The 18,594-nt window shown below is 40.4% G+C and overlaps 1 protein-coding gene across 1 annotated transcript in view; it reads right to left on the bottom strand.

The window, feature by feature from the left end:
- Positions 1–18,594, bottom strand: part of IGF1R (insulin like growth factor 1 receptor) — a 175,690-nt gene that overhangs the window by 18,082 nt on the left and 139,014 nt on the right. The window contains exons 9-15 of the mRNA XM_018557091.1: positions 17,118–17,432; positions 13,559–13,845; positions 11,044–11,177; positions 9,931–10,093; positions 8,985–8,991; positions 7,827–7,922; positions 4,742–4,812 (exon numbers count right to left, since the gene is read on the bottom strand). Of these exons, the coding sequence (XP_018412593.1) occupies positions 4,742–4,812; positions 7,827–7,922; positions 8,985–8,991; positions 9,931–10,093; positions 11,044–11,177; positions 13,559–13,845; positions 17,118–17,432 (1,073 nt within the window). The remainder of the gene's footprint in view (positions 1–4,741; positions 4,813–7,826; positions 7,923–8,984; positions 8,992–9,930; positions 10,094–11,043; positions 11,178–13,558; positions 13,846–17,117; positions 17,433–18,594) is intronic.

The following is an 18,594-nucleotide window of genomic DNA, read 5'->3' as shown; positions in this document are numbered from 1 at the left end:
ACATTTATGATCAGATAAAAATCCTCAATCTTTATTTGTGGTAAAATATTTTTTTCTGAAACTTCTAGGGAACAGAGGTTAATAAGATATTATGAACTGATAATGTGCCCTGAGCCATATCTAGCAATATTAGCTAAGAGCATATAGCTAATCATTTGACAAGATTACCACCTGATTATCATAATGGTAAAGAAACTAGTGCTATGCAATCAAAGGTGTTGTAACCCATAAAAGCCTTTTCAAAAATGGTCTTCTACTGCAGCATAACTGGTCACCTCAGAAAAGGTAGAGCCATAACAAAGGTATAAATCCCTAGCAGTCAAAAGGGTTAATAGATTTCCCTCCCCCATATGTTGTCTATACATGTTGGATCAGTTTGCTGCTCGATTAATTAAGATGAACCTGTGGTACAGTTGAGGAATACAGCACTTAAATACATGCTTTGGAAATGTCTAATTGAGTAATGACTGCCGTATGTAGGTGGAAAATATTTGCATTTACTTCTAGAAAAGCTGTAATATCCTTCAAAGCACGTTTTTATCAAAAATAATGTGTGCAATTTACAAGAACTGGAGATATAGGCAGTTACAGAAAAAACACAAATCTAATCTGTAGGAAGAGATGGAAGGACATACAATGCCAATTCTGACCCATCCAAACCTTGAAGATTTAAGGGGATATGACACAGAGGGAGGAGAGTAAATTCTTCAACAGATTAAATCTCCCTGAGGCTCAGGAAAACCAGAACCCAGGTGGAAAGTAATTATGGGATAAACAGGGGAAAGAACAACAAGCTTTCAGAATGTGCTGGATGAGTAATTAATATGAATGCGAAGAGATGTTTTTTTTACGGAGACAGCTCCAGGGTCTTGGTGCATCTGGAGCTATCTTCTGCCGTGTGCTACCTCAAATTCCTCCAGAAGGAGTGGCTCATATAATAAAGGCAACAGACTCTGCGGAGTCCATCTCTTGAGAGCTTCAGGTGAAACTGCTTATTAACCTTACTAGCCTGACACAAAATACTGAACATTGGGTTTCATGGGTTTTCCCAGAATTAGTAAAACGGTCATGCCCAACTTCTTACACAGAATAATCTGCAAGGACTCAGTCTATGGAATAAGAGCTTCCTGGGAACAACCAGCAGCATCTCTATCCAACAGAAGAGCAACAAGCAGAGAACTGCAATCCCCAGCTAGAATCTGACTGCCACTGGGCACCTCACAACTCTTTATATTGTACAGTAAAATAAAAATATTTGAGCTTGCATGACTTTCCCTCTGAGTTTTCTTTCCTACAAAAAAATAAAAAGCACAAGAGGAAATGCTCACTAGAAGCATTGTGGAAGCTATAAAAGCAGAGGATGTAATATTGTACTACAAACGCTAAAATAGCTTTGTATCTTGTCCCCCCTCCCCCCTCCCTAAAGATAGCTCTAAATGACTCCTTAAGCATTTTAAAAAGCACATATCTGCCATGATTATGAATACACCTTATCTAGGTGTCAGAGTATGCATTTTGGAGAAAAGAACGGGAAATTGTCATTCCACACAAAGCAGTGTAGAATCAGTATGAAACAGGCACCAGTAGCCTGCAGAATAAAAGACAACATTATAAATTGTCAGGAAAATGATATGGATGGCATTTTAACAACATGCCTCTAGGTGACACTGCACATGAGTTAAATACAGATTTGTCAAATTTAACTGAAAGCGTTTGGAAAGGTCTGCATATGATGGCAGATAATTTCCTGTAAACGAGTAGTCAGCTTTAAGATTTATTTCAGTATCTGATTTGCAGAAATGATGAACATTTACATTTCAAGAATTTTATTGCAATAAAGTGTGTAATACCGAGCAGGTGCCTATACCTACAGACAATAATTTGATTGCTCGGTCTGTAATCCGTTTATGCAGTCCTGGTGGCAGCTCTCATGTTCTTTAGAACAGGCCTGTACTCACTTCCAGACCTTGATGGCCAGGATCCTCATGGTTTTATTAATTCCCTAATTAACAAACGTATTAAAGTCGAGCTCCAGAAAAACAGCTGACTAAAGCTGCCCATACACCTTACAACCATTGCACGACTTTTGTTGTGCGATGGTTGTAAGGTAATTAAAATTTCGTATGATCTGCCCATCTTGGACAGGCAGATCGTACTTGCGATCATCGCAAGCCCTCCCCGCTGAGGGGAGGGCTTCCGATGATTGCAGCGCTGAGCGGGCAGTGCGCGCTTGCGCACACCAGCCCGTGTGGCATTCGTCTTCCGATCACGCTGGAAAACCTGCCGAAAATCGTACGATTTTCGGCAGGTTTTCCAGGGTGATCGGAAGACAAAAGTCGTGCGACCTTACAGTAGAAGAGGTCGCACGCTGCTCATACAGTAGGAGCGGTCGCACGCTGCCCATACACCTGCCGATTATCGTACGATCGCGGGATCACCCGTGATTATCGTATGATAATCGGCAGGTGTATGGGCACCGTAAGTTGAAATACCTATGGGTATTGTATTACTTGCACCAAAGTATTTGTAATTCTTTTTATTAATCTTGTAATTCACACAGCCTTGCCACACTGCATAGCCATGCTTCCTGCGTCACCTCTCTGCACCGAACCGGCTTATTGGGCAATGACTCAGAATTATTACACTGATGGTTCATTGACCAATGGACGGTCAGGTAACCCAGAAGGCAAGACATCTGAACAGAAGTAGCAGATCCATTTTCCTGCTCATGCAGAGTTTTGTGAAACCCAAGCTTGGCTTTGCAAAAAAAAAAATTTGAATCTTCACCAAGTCCCTATGTATGCATTTCAGCTGTACATCAGTTTAAAGCAAAGCAACAGATTTGTTCTCTAGAGAGACAATGACAAAGTTTCAGGAAAACAACTGCTGCAGGTATAAAGTGTATCCTCCAAAACATCACCACTATGGCCAATAACAGCTGCTCTGACAAGAAAAGCTCTGTCAGTTTTTGGTAGGGTCAGAGCTGCTACTTCCAGCCCCTCACACATTTCTGGCCCATCATTATGTTGGGCAGTCTCTCTGGCCAAAAAGAGTGTGCATGATGCAGGAGGAGCGAGTACAATTTGGCACTATCAGAGGTCAGGATGCCAGTAACAGGAGGTATGAGGAGGCTGTTGCAGGTAGGGTTTTTTTTTTAATGCTCCTCTACTCAGTCCAAAATTAAAAGAAAACATTTTGGCTGGACATGCACCTTAAAGAGTTTTATTTTCTCAACACCTTACATTGCTTCTTTTTTAGATTAACACATTAATTGCTAATCTTTTCACTCTGCCATCACCAATTCTAACTTAAAAAAAGATGGTTCTCTAGTGTCCGGGACATGGTTTTTTTCGCTCACAATTGTACCAATACTGGTTGTACAAATGTTGAAATTTCTTCTTGTTCTTTTGTATGAACATGTAATATGTAAGGAATTAATCTCTTGTAAAAAAAATTATAACGGTTCTCAAAATTATAGGGGGGGCAGATTACTTGGTTAACCAATACAGCTCTCTCTAGGCCTATTGGAGAAATAACAGTGAAGGATAAAAAATATTATGTTCATCTTCTAGATTTCTGAGCTCTTCCACAACAAAAGTTCTAGTATTTAGAGGGAGCCATTCCTTAGTGCGAGCATAGCCTTGTACATCAACTACAGAGCGGTTACCACATGAAGCATCTGAAACAGAGTTACCACACTGTGACCACATACAAATGGCATCTGGTTAGGTTTAAAAGGCATATCCAAAACATATTCAAACAGTGTGGAACAAAAGTGACACCAAAAATGCCCTGGACATTAAGTGGTTTGTTTTTCTTACTTGGTGAATAGCACAGAATAGTCTTCATAAAACAGAAGCTGTTCACACGTCTCATTCCTTCACATATCCCAAAAATAAGAGGATTATTCCTCATTTCTGGACAGTGGGTGAACCCATGCAAATCATTGCTTTACTCCTCCCCTTGGCCATATGCACATTCAGAACCACTGTGTATACTGCAAATATTGCCCAATATTACAGCGTCAGGGCATTTTGGTTGCATTAGTCCCTTCTTACTATAACCTGTGTGGTTATACTATCCGGCTACTTGATGTATGCTAACCTAGCTGAAAAGTCCAAAGTGTGGTGACAGTTAAGCGTCCATTGAAGGAAACGCACGCTAGCTTGCACGTCACAAATGTACTTTTCATCATCCCTTTAAATGTTCTCGTCACCAACATTCGCAATAGAAGTTTCTCTCAAATAAATGTAAACAAGTTAATTCAGTATTAGGTTTGCTTCTTCCCCGATAATATTTACAGCATAGCAAATTAACATTCTTAGCATGTAACAGTATTCCACTCTGTACCCTCCAGTATTAGGATCACGGTCTGACTTATCCAGAATGTGAACGGATGGGAGGTTTACTCACATTGCACAGCAGTCTATGGCATTAGACTGCTAACAGTCTCTGGGGTATTCAAGGTGAAAGTTGTCAGGCTATGAACTATAAAGCACTGCGGTCTCAGTAAAAGCTGAATATTTTTTGCACTAGTTCATTATGTGAATAGGATGGGTCGTGCCTTAACTTTTACTTGTAATCTATGTCTAGAACTGCCAAATAATGACACGGAAGGCACCAAATGGCTATACGATATGGAGAGTCCCAGGCTTTTTTTCTGAAGGTCTGGATACAGCACAAGGTCGGTGCCTGCAATTGAATAACACAAGTTACATAAGCCATGGCAGTAGCTACTTACTTTCTGCTGCACTGAAGTACTCGGGATTCACTGATGCATACAGCACTCCATTTCCTAGTCGGTCACTGTTCCTGTGAGGATGCAAAAAGTGACATTTTTCTGATGTGCATTACAGAATCTTATTACTAAATTCTATATAGGAACAAAATCTAGAATGGGCCATGGTTAATCACTGATTAATACAATAAGGCAGATATTCTAATTAACTCTGAAGGGTAGAATTCTTAGTATTTTTAAGGTGCATCACAGTGGGTATATGTGTTCACAAGTATTCAAGTGTGGACAAGCAAATTACCGGCACATTGCTTGTTTAGTTTTCATTGATTTTAATAAGCATACTCAGGCACCGTTTAACAGCCGTCGCATTTCCTTTACAGCCAAGAAAGTGTACATTTTTCAAGAAAACATTTCTTGTGAAATATGATGGTGACTGTAACTGATCTGAAACCAGAATTAGCATAGCAATTGTTGTGCATGATATAGATGCCTCATGATTAGGCCTTGGTTAATGCAGCTTAGATTCTCCTTGGGACACCACATCCTACAGTTCACTGTTCTATTTAACGCTTAAAGTTATCATTCTTAAGATTTCTAAGGTGTCCATATAAATGTATTAGAAAAAAAATTATGTTTTATATTTTTAAAAAATGGCTAGACAAGGGCCAAAAGAAAAAAAGTTATTGTATACCAACTATAAGGCCGCATTCACATGAACAATGACATACTGTACATAAAAACCATGAAGGTTATTCAAATTACAAGAAAAGAGGGAGAGACTCTCTCTCCCTTTTATTTCAACCTCCTCTGAAGATTGAGCGATATTATGGTCTGGTGAACTGCATAGTTCTTGTTGTAGATAATTACTATTACTATGGTTTGACTACATAAATGTATGTGAAGGGAGTGGGCACAGGATTTATGAGGAATTAATATTGATAAGATGATTGTAACCATTACTACCTTAAGAGCAATATGTTGTTTTTAACCACCTTCCGTCCATGGCTGTTCCTGAATGGCCGGACGGGAGCCTCATAGGAGCGGGAGGGCGTCTTAAGACGTCCTTCCCCGGCTCGTGCGCGACGCCCAGCGCGCTCACGAGTGGGGATACTTGTGAAATGTAAACAGCCAGTCATGGCTGTTTACATTCAAGCGGTCGGCTGTCTCTAAAGACGCCTGATCGCTTGTAGTAGGTGAGGGTGTGCGGTTCCGCCTATTGTGCCGCACATGTTACATATCGCCGCGAATGTCGCAGCGAGAGCAATAATGTTAGGGCCATTAATTACTGATAACAATAAACTGATGAGCGTTAAAAGCTTTTAAAGCATCGCCTATGGCCAATTTTGGGTGTGGTCATTTTCTGCGATTTTGCGGATGCGCAATTTTAAGGCTTGACATGTTTGGGGGTCTATTTACCCGACGTGACCCCGTCTTTTATATTTTACCACAAATTTGGGGTGATAATAAATGTTTCATATCATATCATAGGGAAACATGATTTTTCTCAAAATTTAGGGTACTTTTTCATTATATAGTAAAAAAATAAAAATAAAAACCCCAGTGGTGATGAAATACCACCAAAAGAAAGCTCTACGTGTCACCACAAAATGGTATAAAATTAATTTCAGTACAGCGTTGCATGAAGGAATAAATGTCAAAGTACCGCAGCGCTGAATACTGAAAAAAGGCCTGGCCAGGAATGGGGTATAACGCCCTGGTCCTTAAGTGGTTAATGTACGTGTAAACAATTTCAAAACGTCCCTTTTCTTGTCATTTGAATAAATTGTATGGTTTTTATGTATGTCATTGTCTGTGTGAATGAGGCCTTATAGTTTGGGTACTTGTGGTAATGGGAGTCATTTGAACACCACCGGCTAATTATAGAGAGCAGTTGACGATCAGCATATTAAAAACACAGCTATTTGCACGTACGGCTCCTTATTCTCTCATTGACAATATAGTAACAAGTTGATGGGAGAGGAGGTGAATCTGAGTAAAAAGACTCCGTCTCTTCCTTATGTTGTTACAGGCATGTGGAAGAGATGTTATTGTTGTTACTAGCCCTGCTAGTAAAAGGCAAATCCTGACATGAAAGGAAACTCTTTCTATGTAATAAATATTTACTCAGCAATGCATTAGGTTTGTTGGTCAATAATGCAAACCTAAATCGTTCACAGAGCAATCTGCCTTAAAACTAGCACAGATTTAAACTTTCCCTTTGATGTTAGGAGCAGCCATACATGTAACTGTAAAAATAAAAAAATGGTGCTCTGTTGCCATGTGCATGCACGCATGCATGCCCAAACAGATCCACTACTTTCTATTTTAATCCTGTAAAATACTGGTAGTTCCAAGGAGTAATCATAGACAAACATAACCTTTTCTCGTAACTTCATACTTAATCTCCCTTTTCAAAACACTGGTCACAGTCACAAGGTAAGAGAAAAGGGAGATAAAACCAAAACAAAATTCACAAAACTTAAAATTAAAATTAGAACGGCACCTTGGTTAGCTTTACATAAATAAAGGAAACCATGGAATTAATTCCTCTGTCTGCCTGTATACAAGTGCACACAGGCCCTGCACTACTAAATGACATCAACATTGAATGCAAGAACCTGAATCTTTGAAGAATCTTCTAATGGAATTGTCTTTGTTTTGAGTGCAACACTATTTTTATTATCTGTATGAGTGTCCTTATACATGAGCCAGGACTTCTCTAGAGTCTCTCCCATCCTCCGGAATTCTTTACCCCAACCTGTCCATCTATCTCCCACCTTGACTGCCTTTAGGCGATCCCTAAAGACTCATCTCTTCAGGGAACCCTACCCCACCACAACCTAACTGCTCAACCATCACATTCTCAAACAATTCATCCCCACACAGCTACCTCCTCATGTATCACTTCCCCCTCCTCTTTTAGATTGTAAGCCCCAGGGCCCTCCTTACCATCTTGTCTTAATTGTATTATGATTGCAATGTCTTCCTTATATTGTAAAGCGCTGCACAAACTGTTGGCGCTATATAAATCCTGTATAATAATAATAATGACCCTTCTAAATCACGTATTATAAATCCACAGTCTTACCTGTTTTTGGTGACATAGCAGGCAACAGCAAAGATGGTCACGAGTAATAAAACTATAGTGACTGGAAGGACCACAGCCAGGTGCATGAGGTTGTCACTCTCAAGAGCTGCACAAACACAAGAAAATGTCATAGTCAGCTTCTAAAAGGCAGACAGAAGCTAGTCTTCATTAAAAATCCATCTTTGGGCAAGACAGAATCAACAGCGGTGATTATTAAACGATTGCATCTTTATTTTTAGGTGGGTCTGACTACGAGCCTTAATTAGCCTAAATGGATGACCGTGAACACACTGCAAAGCATAGTTACAAAGAGGACAGTTATCACCTACTGTCCAGGAATGAGCACTATAATATAGGCGATCACACCTGCTCGTTCCGTGAAAGCACACAATGTTTGCTCACGCTTTGTGCTCGTTCATGTGTCACGTGTCCTCATTGAGTTCAAAGGGGCCTGCATGCATGACAAACACTGCAAAAAAGCTCATGTAACAATTTTGCGAAACGCGTTTGGGATGCCATTGGAAATTGATGCAACATTGACGTGTTTTCGTCAACGCGCACGAAAATGTGCACTTTTTTGCACGTTTACGGAATGCGCAGGGGTGAATGCAGGCTTAAGGTTTGGTTGGGTTTTAGGGCTGTGGTCACACACACAACGCAATACAGTATGTGCATTTGATACAACAAACTGAAGCATTTTGCACAGAGGCCAACAACCAACTGACAACTAGAACATCCAAGGATCCAGAGTGCTGGTTATAGTATATCTTTATTTTCAGATACGGTTGTTCTAATATTTTGCTGACCAGTGGTCAACAGTTCCCACAGAAATAGCAGCAATCCTTCTACCATGTCCTGAACACAAAATGCTGCTGGCCGAGATTCAATCCAGCAAAGGCATCTCCCTATTACTGTCATTCTCTAGAAGAGATTTTACCTGCGTATTCCTATCTCTAATGCCTGGATAAAACCCCAAAAAATGAAAATCATCAAAAACTAACCTGCAAAATTGCTAGCAGGCACAATAGATAGAAATCTGTTTTTGAAAGGGTAAAGCAACTCAAATTTTATATCTGAGTAGATGCCACCAGTTTGCATGAATTTCTGCTTTTACCATCTGATGAAGATCCCATAACAAAAAGGTATCTGTACAGGAACTAGTTACCTTTTCAATAGTAAGACGGTGACCATTCTAAAGTTTATTTCTTGGTCACACACAATTCCTGCTAAATTATCTACTAGTAAAGGAAGTATGCCTACGCTGCACAGGTCAAAGAAGATCAAATAAACCAGCAACTAATTCAACCAGCTGGTATTTAAAGTATTTTCTAAAGACCAAACACTTTAGCTTATTATTGGATAGAGTGGGGAAGGGTAAGAACCTGTGTACACTTTGTACTGCAAACTGTGTCCCTACTGGGAAGATTTACCCTTTCTCTTAGTTCTGGTCACCAATGTCAGAAAAACAAATCTAAAATTTTCAGTGGTCACCTTAATAGGAGATGCTGGGAAACCCTCCAAATGGGTCACCTGTTCTGGTGACAGCTTTGAGATTTCTCCTAAGATTTCCTGTTGTGTCCACAGGACAGAAGGAGGAATTTCCACAATGGGACTCAAAGGACAAAATAAAACCTGACAAAGTTTAAACCTTTACCTACTCTATCCAAAATATTAGCTTTAGAAACACTAGTGCTGGTTAAACTTTCAAATCTTCAGGATCTTGAAGATGAAATGTCCAGCTCCAGGGCTCATGTTCTTCTCACAGATATGGCCATCATGTACCCTTTCCTTGCCTCCAATATTGACTACAAACTTGGTATATAATAATGGTATATAATACAAGTTACAACCACATAGTTCGGAATAGGGGTGGGGTGCAAAGCCTGGACCTCCAGGGAAAAATCATTAGGATTGACAAGAAACTGAAAAACATGACAGGATAAACAAGCAAAAAAAATGAATCTATGTGTACGTTTACTTGCAAATGAGTTACCAGCTATGGTGTAAAAGATCTCCGGCATGTAACAAAAAATAGTAAATCCATGATTTTAGTTGCCATGTATAAAATGTATTATATGCACTCACTGCTAAATAGGCCACTTACGTCTCTCCTTTACAAAGAATGACACCAAATCCGTCCAGGAACCATTTCCAGAGAGCGAAATGGCGCGCACCTGCGTAGTATAGTTGCCGGCGTTAAGCTGTGTGTATTTGGCACCTCCCAAGTTACTATAGTCTTGTCTGGAAACACATTTTTTGATGCGTTGCTGAGGAAACAGCAAAGGAAAGACTAAATTCAGGATAAAAAAAAAAATCACAGCAGACAGCCAGAAGAGTACACGAGAAAAAAAAAAGATAGAACTCTATAAGGGACAGAAATGCACATAATCTGTGAGGCTAGTTTTCTCAAAGTGATCAGAAACCTTTTTGGAAAGGTGCAATGTTTAAGCATACTATAATCCATAGCATGTGGCCAATAAACACAAGGGACCTTTTAACATAGCTGCACTTTTTTGTTCCAATGCACCACGATGCACAGACATCTGTCTGCTGGGGTGCACTAAAGTGCAATTCCATTGTAGTGCGTTGTGGATGTGCATGGGGGCGATATTCAAAATAAATGGTATTTTAATGCTTTGCACCATGGTTTGTGGATTACAGCAATGCAAAGTTGTACATCTGGTCTAAATAAAAGCAATACTACGTGTGAGAGCAGCGGCTATGTACAGTGGTGCAACATGTCCCCTGTTAAGTGACAGCTACAGCAGTGCAATAAGAAAATTTGAAGCTGCCTGCTAATTGCACTACTGCGCGCAGACCTCTGATCTCACACAGCAGGATGTACACTCACTATTTCATGCAGCCTAAGTTTATTGGTCATCCTTTTTAAAATGTACAATAAGACGTTAAATAATGCAAAACCTGAAGCCGCAACATGACCAATGCAAACACATTCTCACATTTACTTGTCCATTCTGCAGAAAACACTAATTTCAGCCTATCATGTAAAAATAATGACTAATATGATTAACAGACCCCCAACTTCATGAATACTAACATCTGCCTAATCCCATGAGAGTCCTACATGTCATCTACTACCACAGTCAAACACTGACAGCAAGTTCTACTTTCATCTTGAAAGCATTAGGTTGAGGGTCTTGAAGAAAATGCCTTTTCTGAATTGAATCTCTTTACAGTACATGTGCACACCACCTACCTCACCCTGCTTGAATTCAATCTCATACATCAGAATAAGTCCATTGGGATTAGGTGGCTCTGGCCACTTTAAGATGACTGCGTTGTCTTCTTCTTCTTCAGAGATAACTGCTCCAGGTATATTATCAGCATCAGCTGAAAAGTACAATATTGGGATATGCTTTCAGAGTTTTGCATCATGAAAAGGGATCACATTCAAAAATACTGTGTACAGTCTACAGGCTGATCCTAAATTATAGGAGTGGTTTGCTTTTAGTTCAGTGCATCCTGACATGTCCTCTCTTCATCTTCAACACTGATCTGCTAAGGAACGTTGGATAGTAGGAAACAGGAGTGTGCTGAAAATCAAGTGTAGGTCAAGCCAAAAAATGTTTTCTTAGTTTTGGATAGAGTGGGGAATACCCTCCCAGCTCTTGTCCTGTAGACAACATTTTATAAGACGGGAAGTGAGGGGAAACGCTGCAACTTCAACAGAGAGAAAAAAAACACACCCCCCCCCAAAAAAATGGTCCAGCAGCCACTTACCCCTTTCGCTCTGGCGTCCTCACGTCTAAAACAGTGTATTAGAGGTGATGACTCATGGATCTCTAGACCGACAGAGCGCAGGGGGAAGAGAGGCTGAGGGTTCCAGTCTACCAGACAGGCGGTACAGAGATTCAGGTGAGTATATATTTTTTTATTTTACACCCTAGACCAAAACGAGCACTTAACCCTTGTAGTGCAGGGGTAGCCCCACTGTAAGAGTTAAGTTTTCTTCTGCCCATAGTTCTTCTTAAACCCTTTCCCTGCTACCGACATATGGCATACATCCGAAAACAACCGCTTGCAGCTGGCGACGTCAGTAAGCCTTACACCGATGGCTTTCTTCCTTCTGCTATAAGCTTATGGTCGCTTTGACGACCATGAACTTATATCACAAGGGTCCCCCCGGCGGTCCCCTGTAAAATAATAGCCATCATCAGCTATTGTATGGGCGCCCATATGGGCTCAGGCAGCGGGGGTGTTGGAGGAGGGAGCCGCTTGTCATGTTGGATGGCCGAGCGGTGTGCAGAGAGGATACGCTGGCTGTCAGATCCTGGCCGGCGGCTCTGTGATCTGCATGTGCTTCAGGATGGAGAGCGGGAGGATCGGTAAATATCTGTGATATTTACCGACCGTCTTTGTGCAGAACAAACACTGGAGTGATCAGCTGATCACTCCAATGTTTGTAAACAACTGGGGACACATAGTACTGTGTGTCCCCAGTTATGAATGAACAGAAAGTGCTTTACATGACTTCCTGTTCATTCATGAGTTTCTCAATGGATGGAAGCACTCAGTATAGAGGCTGCCACCCATTCATAGCTGGATGATAGTAAATATCTTACGATCTCCAGTTTCTGAATAAATGGGAAGCCTCTGTACTGAGTGCTTTCCATTAATTTAGAAAAAGAGATTGAGGACTCTGCGTCCTCAATTTCTATATCAAAAAGGAAATGTCAGGGGTCCTTTTAGACCCTTGATATTTCCAGGAAGTCCCCCCCAGAAAAAAAAAAACACTCTCCACACACACACACAGATAACATACACTTACACCATATTGTGGTGTACGCCATGCACATAGGTGCATTGTTAGAACGCATCCCAGCAAGATTTATTTTACTTTAAAAAAATAGTAATTTAACTGGGTGGCAGCGCATGGCAAAGCGTTGTGAAACACTGTGTTGCGATTAAATGTACGTCTGTATTATTTTATCACAAACACACATTAATGCAGCAAACAATTTTTAACATTAGTCGCTTATTTACAGTTTTGTCATATTTCCTTTTTTTACCGTATCGCAAAAAGGCGCAATTTAAAATTTACAAATATTTGTTATTTATTAACTCAATACAGTTTTATCTTTTAGATTTGGAAAAGTATTTTTTTTTTGTGCGCTGATGCTGATTTTAGTGTGCTTTTATCATTTGAATTGTGTATTTTTATCGTTTTAATATTGATTTGACAAACATTTGCGCAATTATCGCAGGACTTACAAAATTAGTAGTAGTACCATCTTTTTATTCTACTGGGCCTGTGCTTTCAGAAAATATATGGTTTACAAGCGCTAGCAACGCAGCAGTAGAAAAACAATGGGAAAAACTGCTAAAATGGTGTGGCCAGCTGAGGTTTTTAGTGTTCCGAGGGCTTGGCAGCGAAAGAGTTAAAGCTGACCTGTACAGGACAATAATAAGCAAACATGGAGGACATGGCCTGCTCCAAAGAGTGATTTTAGGGTTATTGGCTCTCTTTGGAGGGCTCCATTCTGAACTCTTATTCAGTTATTTAAGTAATGCTTATTAACAAAATATTCTCTTGAAATAAGATAACGAATAATATCACATTTGGTTATAAAACACCACACTAACTTCAACTAACCATAACAGTTCTAGCAAACGCATGTGCAACCGGAGAGTCAAACACCTGGACTGTACTGACCACTGAACGCTAGTGCATGAGAATAGTGGGCTGGTAACAAAAACTCTGAAGTACTAACCTGCAGGCATGGTTCTGGCAAAGACAAAGTTAGATGCGCTGCAGCCAAGCTTCTCCGCTGCATGGTTGCAGCTATGGATATCAATGCGGTAGAGAGTGAACGGCAGCAGGTTTGAAATAACTGTCCTCTCATGCTTGTAGTCCACTTTTGTTTCATAGAATGGATACTCCTTTCCCTTCGGTTCAGAGTCAGACACGTTCGAGAAGTCTTGTGTGGTGCTGTTCTTGTCATCTCCAGACAGTGTTGCATTTGCCGTACCAAAAACATCACGTCGTCTACGATCCGGTCTACCAAGGATAACAGACAAAACAAACGAATTAGTGATTTCTGACCCTCCACCTCACATGCAGCTATAAATGCTGGGGTATGTTGCTGCCAATTACATTACCTTTTTCTTGCCTGCACACTACAGTGGCCCCCTACAGTACCTGATCTTATGGGTATGAGGTAAGCTTATGTATTTCTTCTACTCTGCCACAGCATTGTCAGGTGGGGGCGTGCCTACCAATATGCAAATAGTGACTACCAGAAAGGCTGCATTTGTGTATGATTTTTTCAGAGGCTGTAGCAATGTTTATGGGTAGGAATGAAGACACTTTAAAAGGTAAGATGTGGCACTGAAAGATCCTTCTTTGCATCTACAGAGTAACTTTGCATTTAATGGACACACTGGGTATACTTTAAAGCGGTGGTCCTCAACCTGTGTAACCTCAGGACCCACATTTATCTTTGGTCATTAAGTCGCGACCCAAGTCGCACGGTATTAGGGTACCGCGCTCTCCAGTGCGGGCATACGAGCTGTGAGTGGGAGGTGAGTTTGGGGTACCATTCAAATGAATAGCAATGCAACACACCTCCCACACCAGAATGCACGGTAGGTATGATTGCGTGGTACAGTGCGTTAATCGCACGGTTCTATGCGATTAATGCACTGTACTAGTGTGAATGGGCCCTCAAAAAAACTGACATACATACACAGCCACAATCTCACACACTTAAAACATACACATTTTTCACATGATTGACTTTTCATCAAGCTATCCCAGAGGAGAAAACTACCAACTTTCATTTTGTTGTCTCCTATGGCAGCTAACAAAGCAATAGGCTGCACAACAAAATAACATCACCTTTGTGTCTGTACAAATGTGGGTACTTTTACACACACAGCTGTGAATGTTATCAGCAGTTCTTTCACATGATGCAATTACTTTTCACGTATAATGTACTTTCAAAGCAGCAAAAAGCTGTGCAAACACCAGAAATCAGTCACTCTGTATGTCTGCAAAGAGAAAGAAACAAAGAGCCCCTCCTCAGCTTAATAAGAAGGGCAAATGAGGATCACCTGTCTGCCTACATTTACTTCCTCTTCCCTGTAAAAACAATATTCCTCTAAATCTTCAGACAAGCTTGGGCAGGGTGAAGTCATAAGCCATCCAGCACTTACATTCATCATAAGGTAGTGTGTATCCTACCGACTCCTCACCAAAGTTGAAGATAAATAAGGGCGGAATTGCTCTCAGAAAGTAGCTAAGAAATGTGATCTACTATTAACAGGAACTGCGATGAGTGATGAATTCACTTTTATCTCTTCCTTAGAAGTTTCACAAACACTCTGCATTCAGCTGCCATTCACATGGGATATTTTGAAGGGCAAAATCTAAATTCTTGCTGGTGTCGTGTTCAAAGCATTCAGTGATTGAAACTGATGCTTGAACAGTCTCATCTTCCTGGAAAAGGGTCTGCTTAGTGTGCGAGTCTAAAATGTTATCGGGACTGAAACTTTATTGGAATGTTTGTTACATGATAATGATTGTAACGCACCAGCAAATACTGTAAAAATGATGAAAAAAAAGATTACAAAATACAATTCCAATTGAGACATTAAACTAGATGTTTAGTGTTTCCATCTTCAAAAGCAGAAAATATGTGTCATCGCTGTCAGTGGGGGACTTAATTTTAGGATGGAGACTGGAGGACAAGGCACACTATGAGAATTTTGCTGTAAACTCAGAGATGTATTAAAGTTTTGGGTGATCTTTGTCCCCCCTATAGACTCTCCCAGAGGATTGTTCACTGAAAACAGTATGATACTGAAGGCAAGGCTTGTCTTTTGATGTGAACTTACACTTGGAAACGGTGGATGATCACCGCTAAGGCTGGTATTCATTTTATATATACCGTAACACTGACATTGTTGGAGACTGTTGGCACTGATTGCACTTTATTATGCATGTATATTCACTGCACATGCTTCCTATATATATGTATTTATTTGCTGGCATAAGGTTAGAAGTTTTGTTTTTGGTGATCTATATTTGAGGGGGATTCTTGAGCTGTATATTGTTTATATAATTTACCATACACACATGCAGAACCAGGTGTGATAACTATCAGTGCTGGGCTTGACTTAAGACGAGGCCATAGAATACGATACAGTTGAGGCATGCAGCCGTCCGTAGTAGTAAATGGGTGTAGACAGCTGTATGTGGGTTTACACCGCTATCTGTGCAAACCCACACACATAAAGCAGACTAGCTGTACACATTTGGTATCACACAAGTAGAGGCAAAAACAGGGTGTACAGCCACCTACACCCATTTAATACTATGGGTGTCTGTACACCACAGCTGTGTATCAAGGGCGTGGAAATACGCCCGCAATTTATGCTCTATGGCCTAATGTGCCGGTGTGCATGAAACTGTTTCTGTATTGCTATCAGAGAGGCTGCCACTTCAGTTGAGTGCAAAGCACAGGGGATAGCTACAAAGAGGCAGTAGCCGCAGACTAGCAAAAACATGTTCAACACGGACATTTTAACTTGGGGCCCAGTTACTAAAGAAACCAACCATGACAACATCTCTGTAACAAAGTATAGTAAACAGTCTTTCACCCATCATGCTATTTCCTACCATCGTTTGCATGGAAGGGGTTAATGTGTTAACCGCAGGTAAACATGATGTCACACAGAACACAAGAAATTAGGACTTTCCATTGTTGTTCGACCACCCCCTTGGATAGACTTTTCCTCTCCTTGGGCTGCCTGTACTTGTCAGGTAGGATTAAACAAAATCCTGCTTCACATTCCTCCTGCAGCTACATCTTGCTTTTTTTTTCTCCTTCCTTTCTTGTCTACTTAGGCTGGGCAGCCTTTACACACATATGTATAGAGCTCAGGAAGCTGTATTTGTAAACTTTTGTTTTTAGTTTAGGCATAGTTAAAGTCAAACTTCAACCAAATATTACAGATGTGTCGGATGCCTGTGTCCTCCAATGCAGTGGGGTACAGAAGCACAGAAGAAGAAAGAAAAAGCTGGCCCCTATGTCACTACAGGAGGTATGTGGGAGTCAGTGGATGGAACTACAGCGCTCAGGAAAGAACGCGGGCATCTGACATTGTCAGAAGAGTGGAGAATGCTGAAGAGTCTGGCGGAGACGTGAACAGAGAAAAAAAATATAGGCCGTGCATACATTCAATCTCAGGAATGAAAAGGAGAATGTCTCTCTTGCTGTGGGGGCACTTGTAAATGTAATAAATGTATGCAGGGCCATGCTGTGTTACCTGGGTACAAAGATGGAGTTGTGTAGGAAGTTCTCAAACATCTTCCTGTACTCAGCCTCATCTTTTTCTTTCTTCTTCTGTGCTTCAGTTTTGGGGCAAGCACAGCACATATCGCCCTCCTTCTCTCGCCCTCCTCCAGAATCGGTCTTGGTGGGCTCCTTCCCACCCTCTGCATCAATTGTCTCGTTGGCATATTTTCGACTAGGCACTATATCTGAAAAAGACCCATAAAATCCGGACAATGAACACCAGAAACTCTCCCTTACGAGCTTGCCCTGCAAGTTATATTCTGATACATATAATCTATACAAAAAGGGCAAACAGTATCAGTTGCTAGAGAAAAGAATAAAAGACTGCTACGTTTTAGAAGCTCGTGAAAGTTAGCCAAGCAGATTAGATTTATGAACACATAATTACTGAAATAAATTATTATAAATATTATTCATATAGCTGAGCTTAAATCATGCACATACCATCAACCATCACTAAAAATAAATCAATACAAAAGCTATATATACACAACTCAAACTGCACCTCAATCTGACATATTATAATCCTTTGGAATCTGAATGTCAAAACTAGCTATTGGGAAGTATGTGTGGTATTCCACTACAGGTCTTTCAAAACTAAAGTGGAATTTAACAACTGCATTCTGTTGCATGCTGTTTAACTCTACAGGCTCAGTTCTCAAAGCTGTAACACCAGCCTAAGGCACTTTATTTTCAGCCATGTGACTGTACTTTTCAAATTTCATTGGGCTCAGTTGAAAAGAAGTGTCAATTTTTAAGAATAGGTATACTTAACCTGATCTAAGCTTTTGTGAATGGAGCCCTACATGTTTAAAACATAGTTGGATCTAATATAAGATAAAGAGTGTCTGCTGAGTGTACTCTGGTCTTATTTTCTCTGTAGAAAGGCATAGACAGTAAGAAATATCTGTATTAGTATAAACAAGTGTGTGCTTGCCTCTTGACCCCTAGTTTGCTGCTTTATGGGTCCAGATTTCAGTTCAAAACAACGAAAGTTCTAAACGTAGTGGAATACCATATACCAGCCAAACAAATACAAAACAGGAGGTAAACAGAATTACAAATATTCTGTTTTATGCAACACTGAATACCAGAAGTGTGGCACTATTATTCACTGTTGTAGCTCTGTAGCTTTCCTGTATTACCTGCTGGCTCAGTGGACTATGAAAGAGACCAAAATAAAAATGAGGCTCTTTCCATACTGTCCCCTTCCTGTAGGCTGCCATAAGATCTTCACATTAGGTATCAGTGCCTGGACAAATGTTAAAATTGACAGCAAAACTTTGAACAAAATGAAATAATGTTAAATTATAAAATGAACACAACTAGATGCAATAGTGCATTTCTATCAACCTGGAGCAACACTTTACAGAAACTGATTTCCACAGTCTTTCACACATCCCTAGCAGGCGTTTCTGCTATGTTAAAAATGTAAACTGTATCTGTGC

This window comes from Nanorana parkeri, unplaced genomic scaffold, assembly GCF_000935625.1.
Source record: "Nanorana parkeri isolate BGI_ZX_2015 unplaced genomic scaffold, ASM93562v1 scaffold266, whole genome shotgun sequence".
Lineage (NCBI taxonomy): Eukaryota > Metazoa > Chordata > Amphibia > Anura > Dicroglossidae > Nanorana > Nanorana parkeri.
Note: the sequence above shows the minus strand (reverse complement) of the source record. Positions and strands in the feature narration are given on the sequence as shown.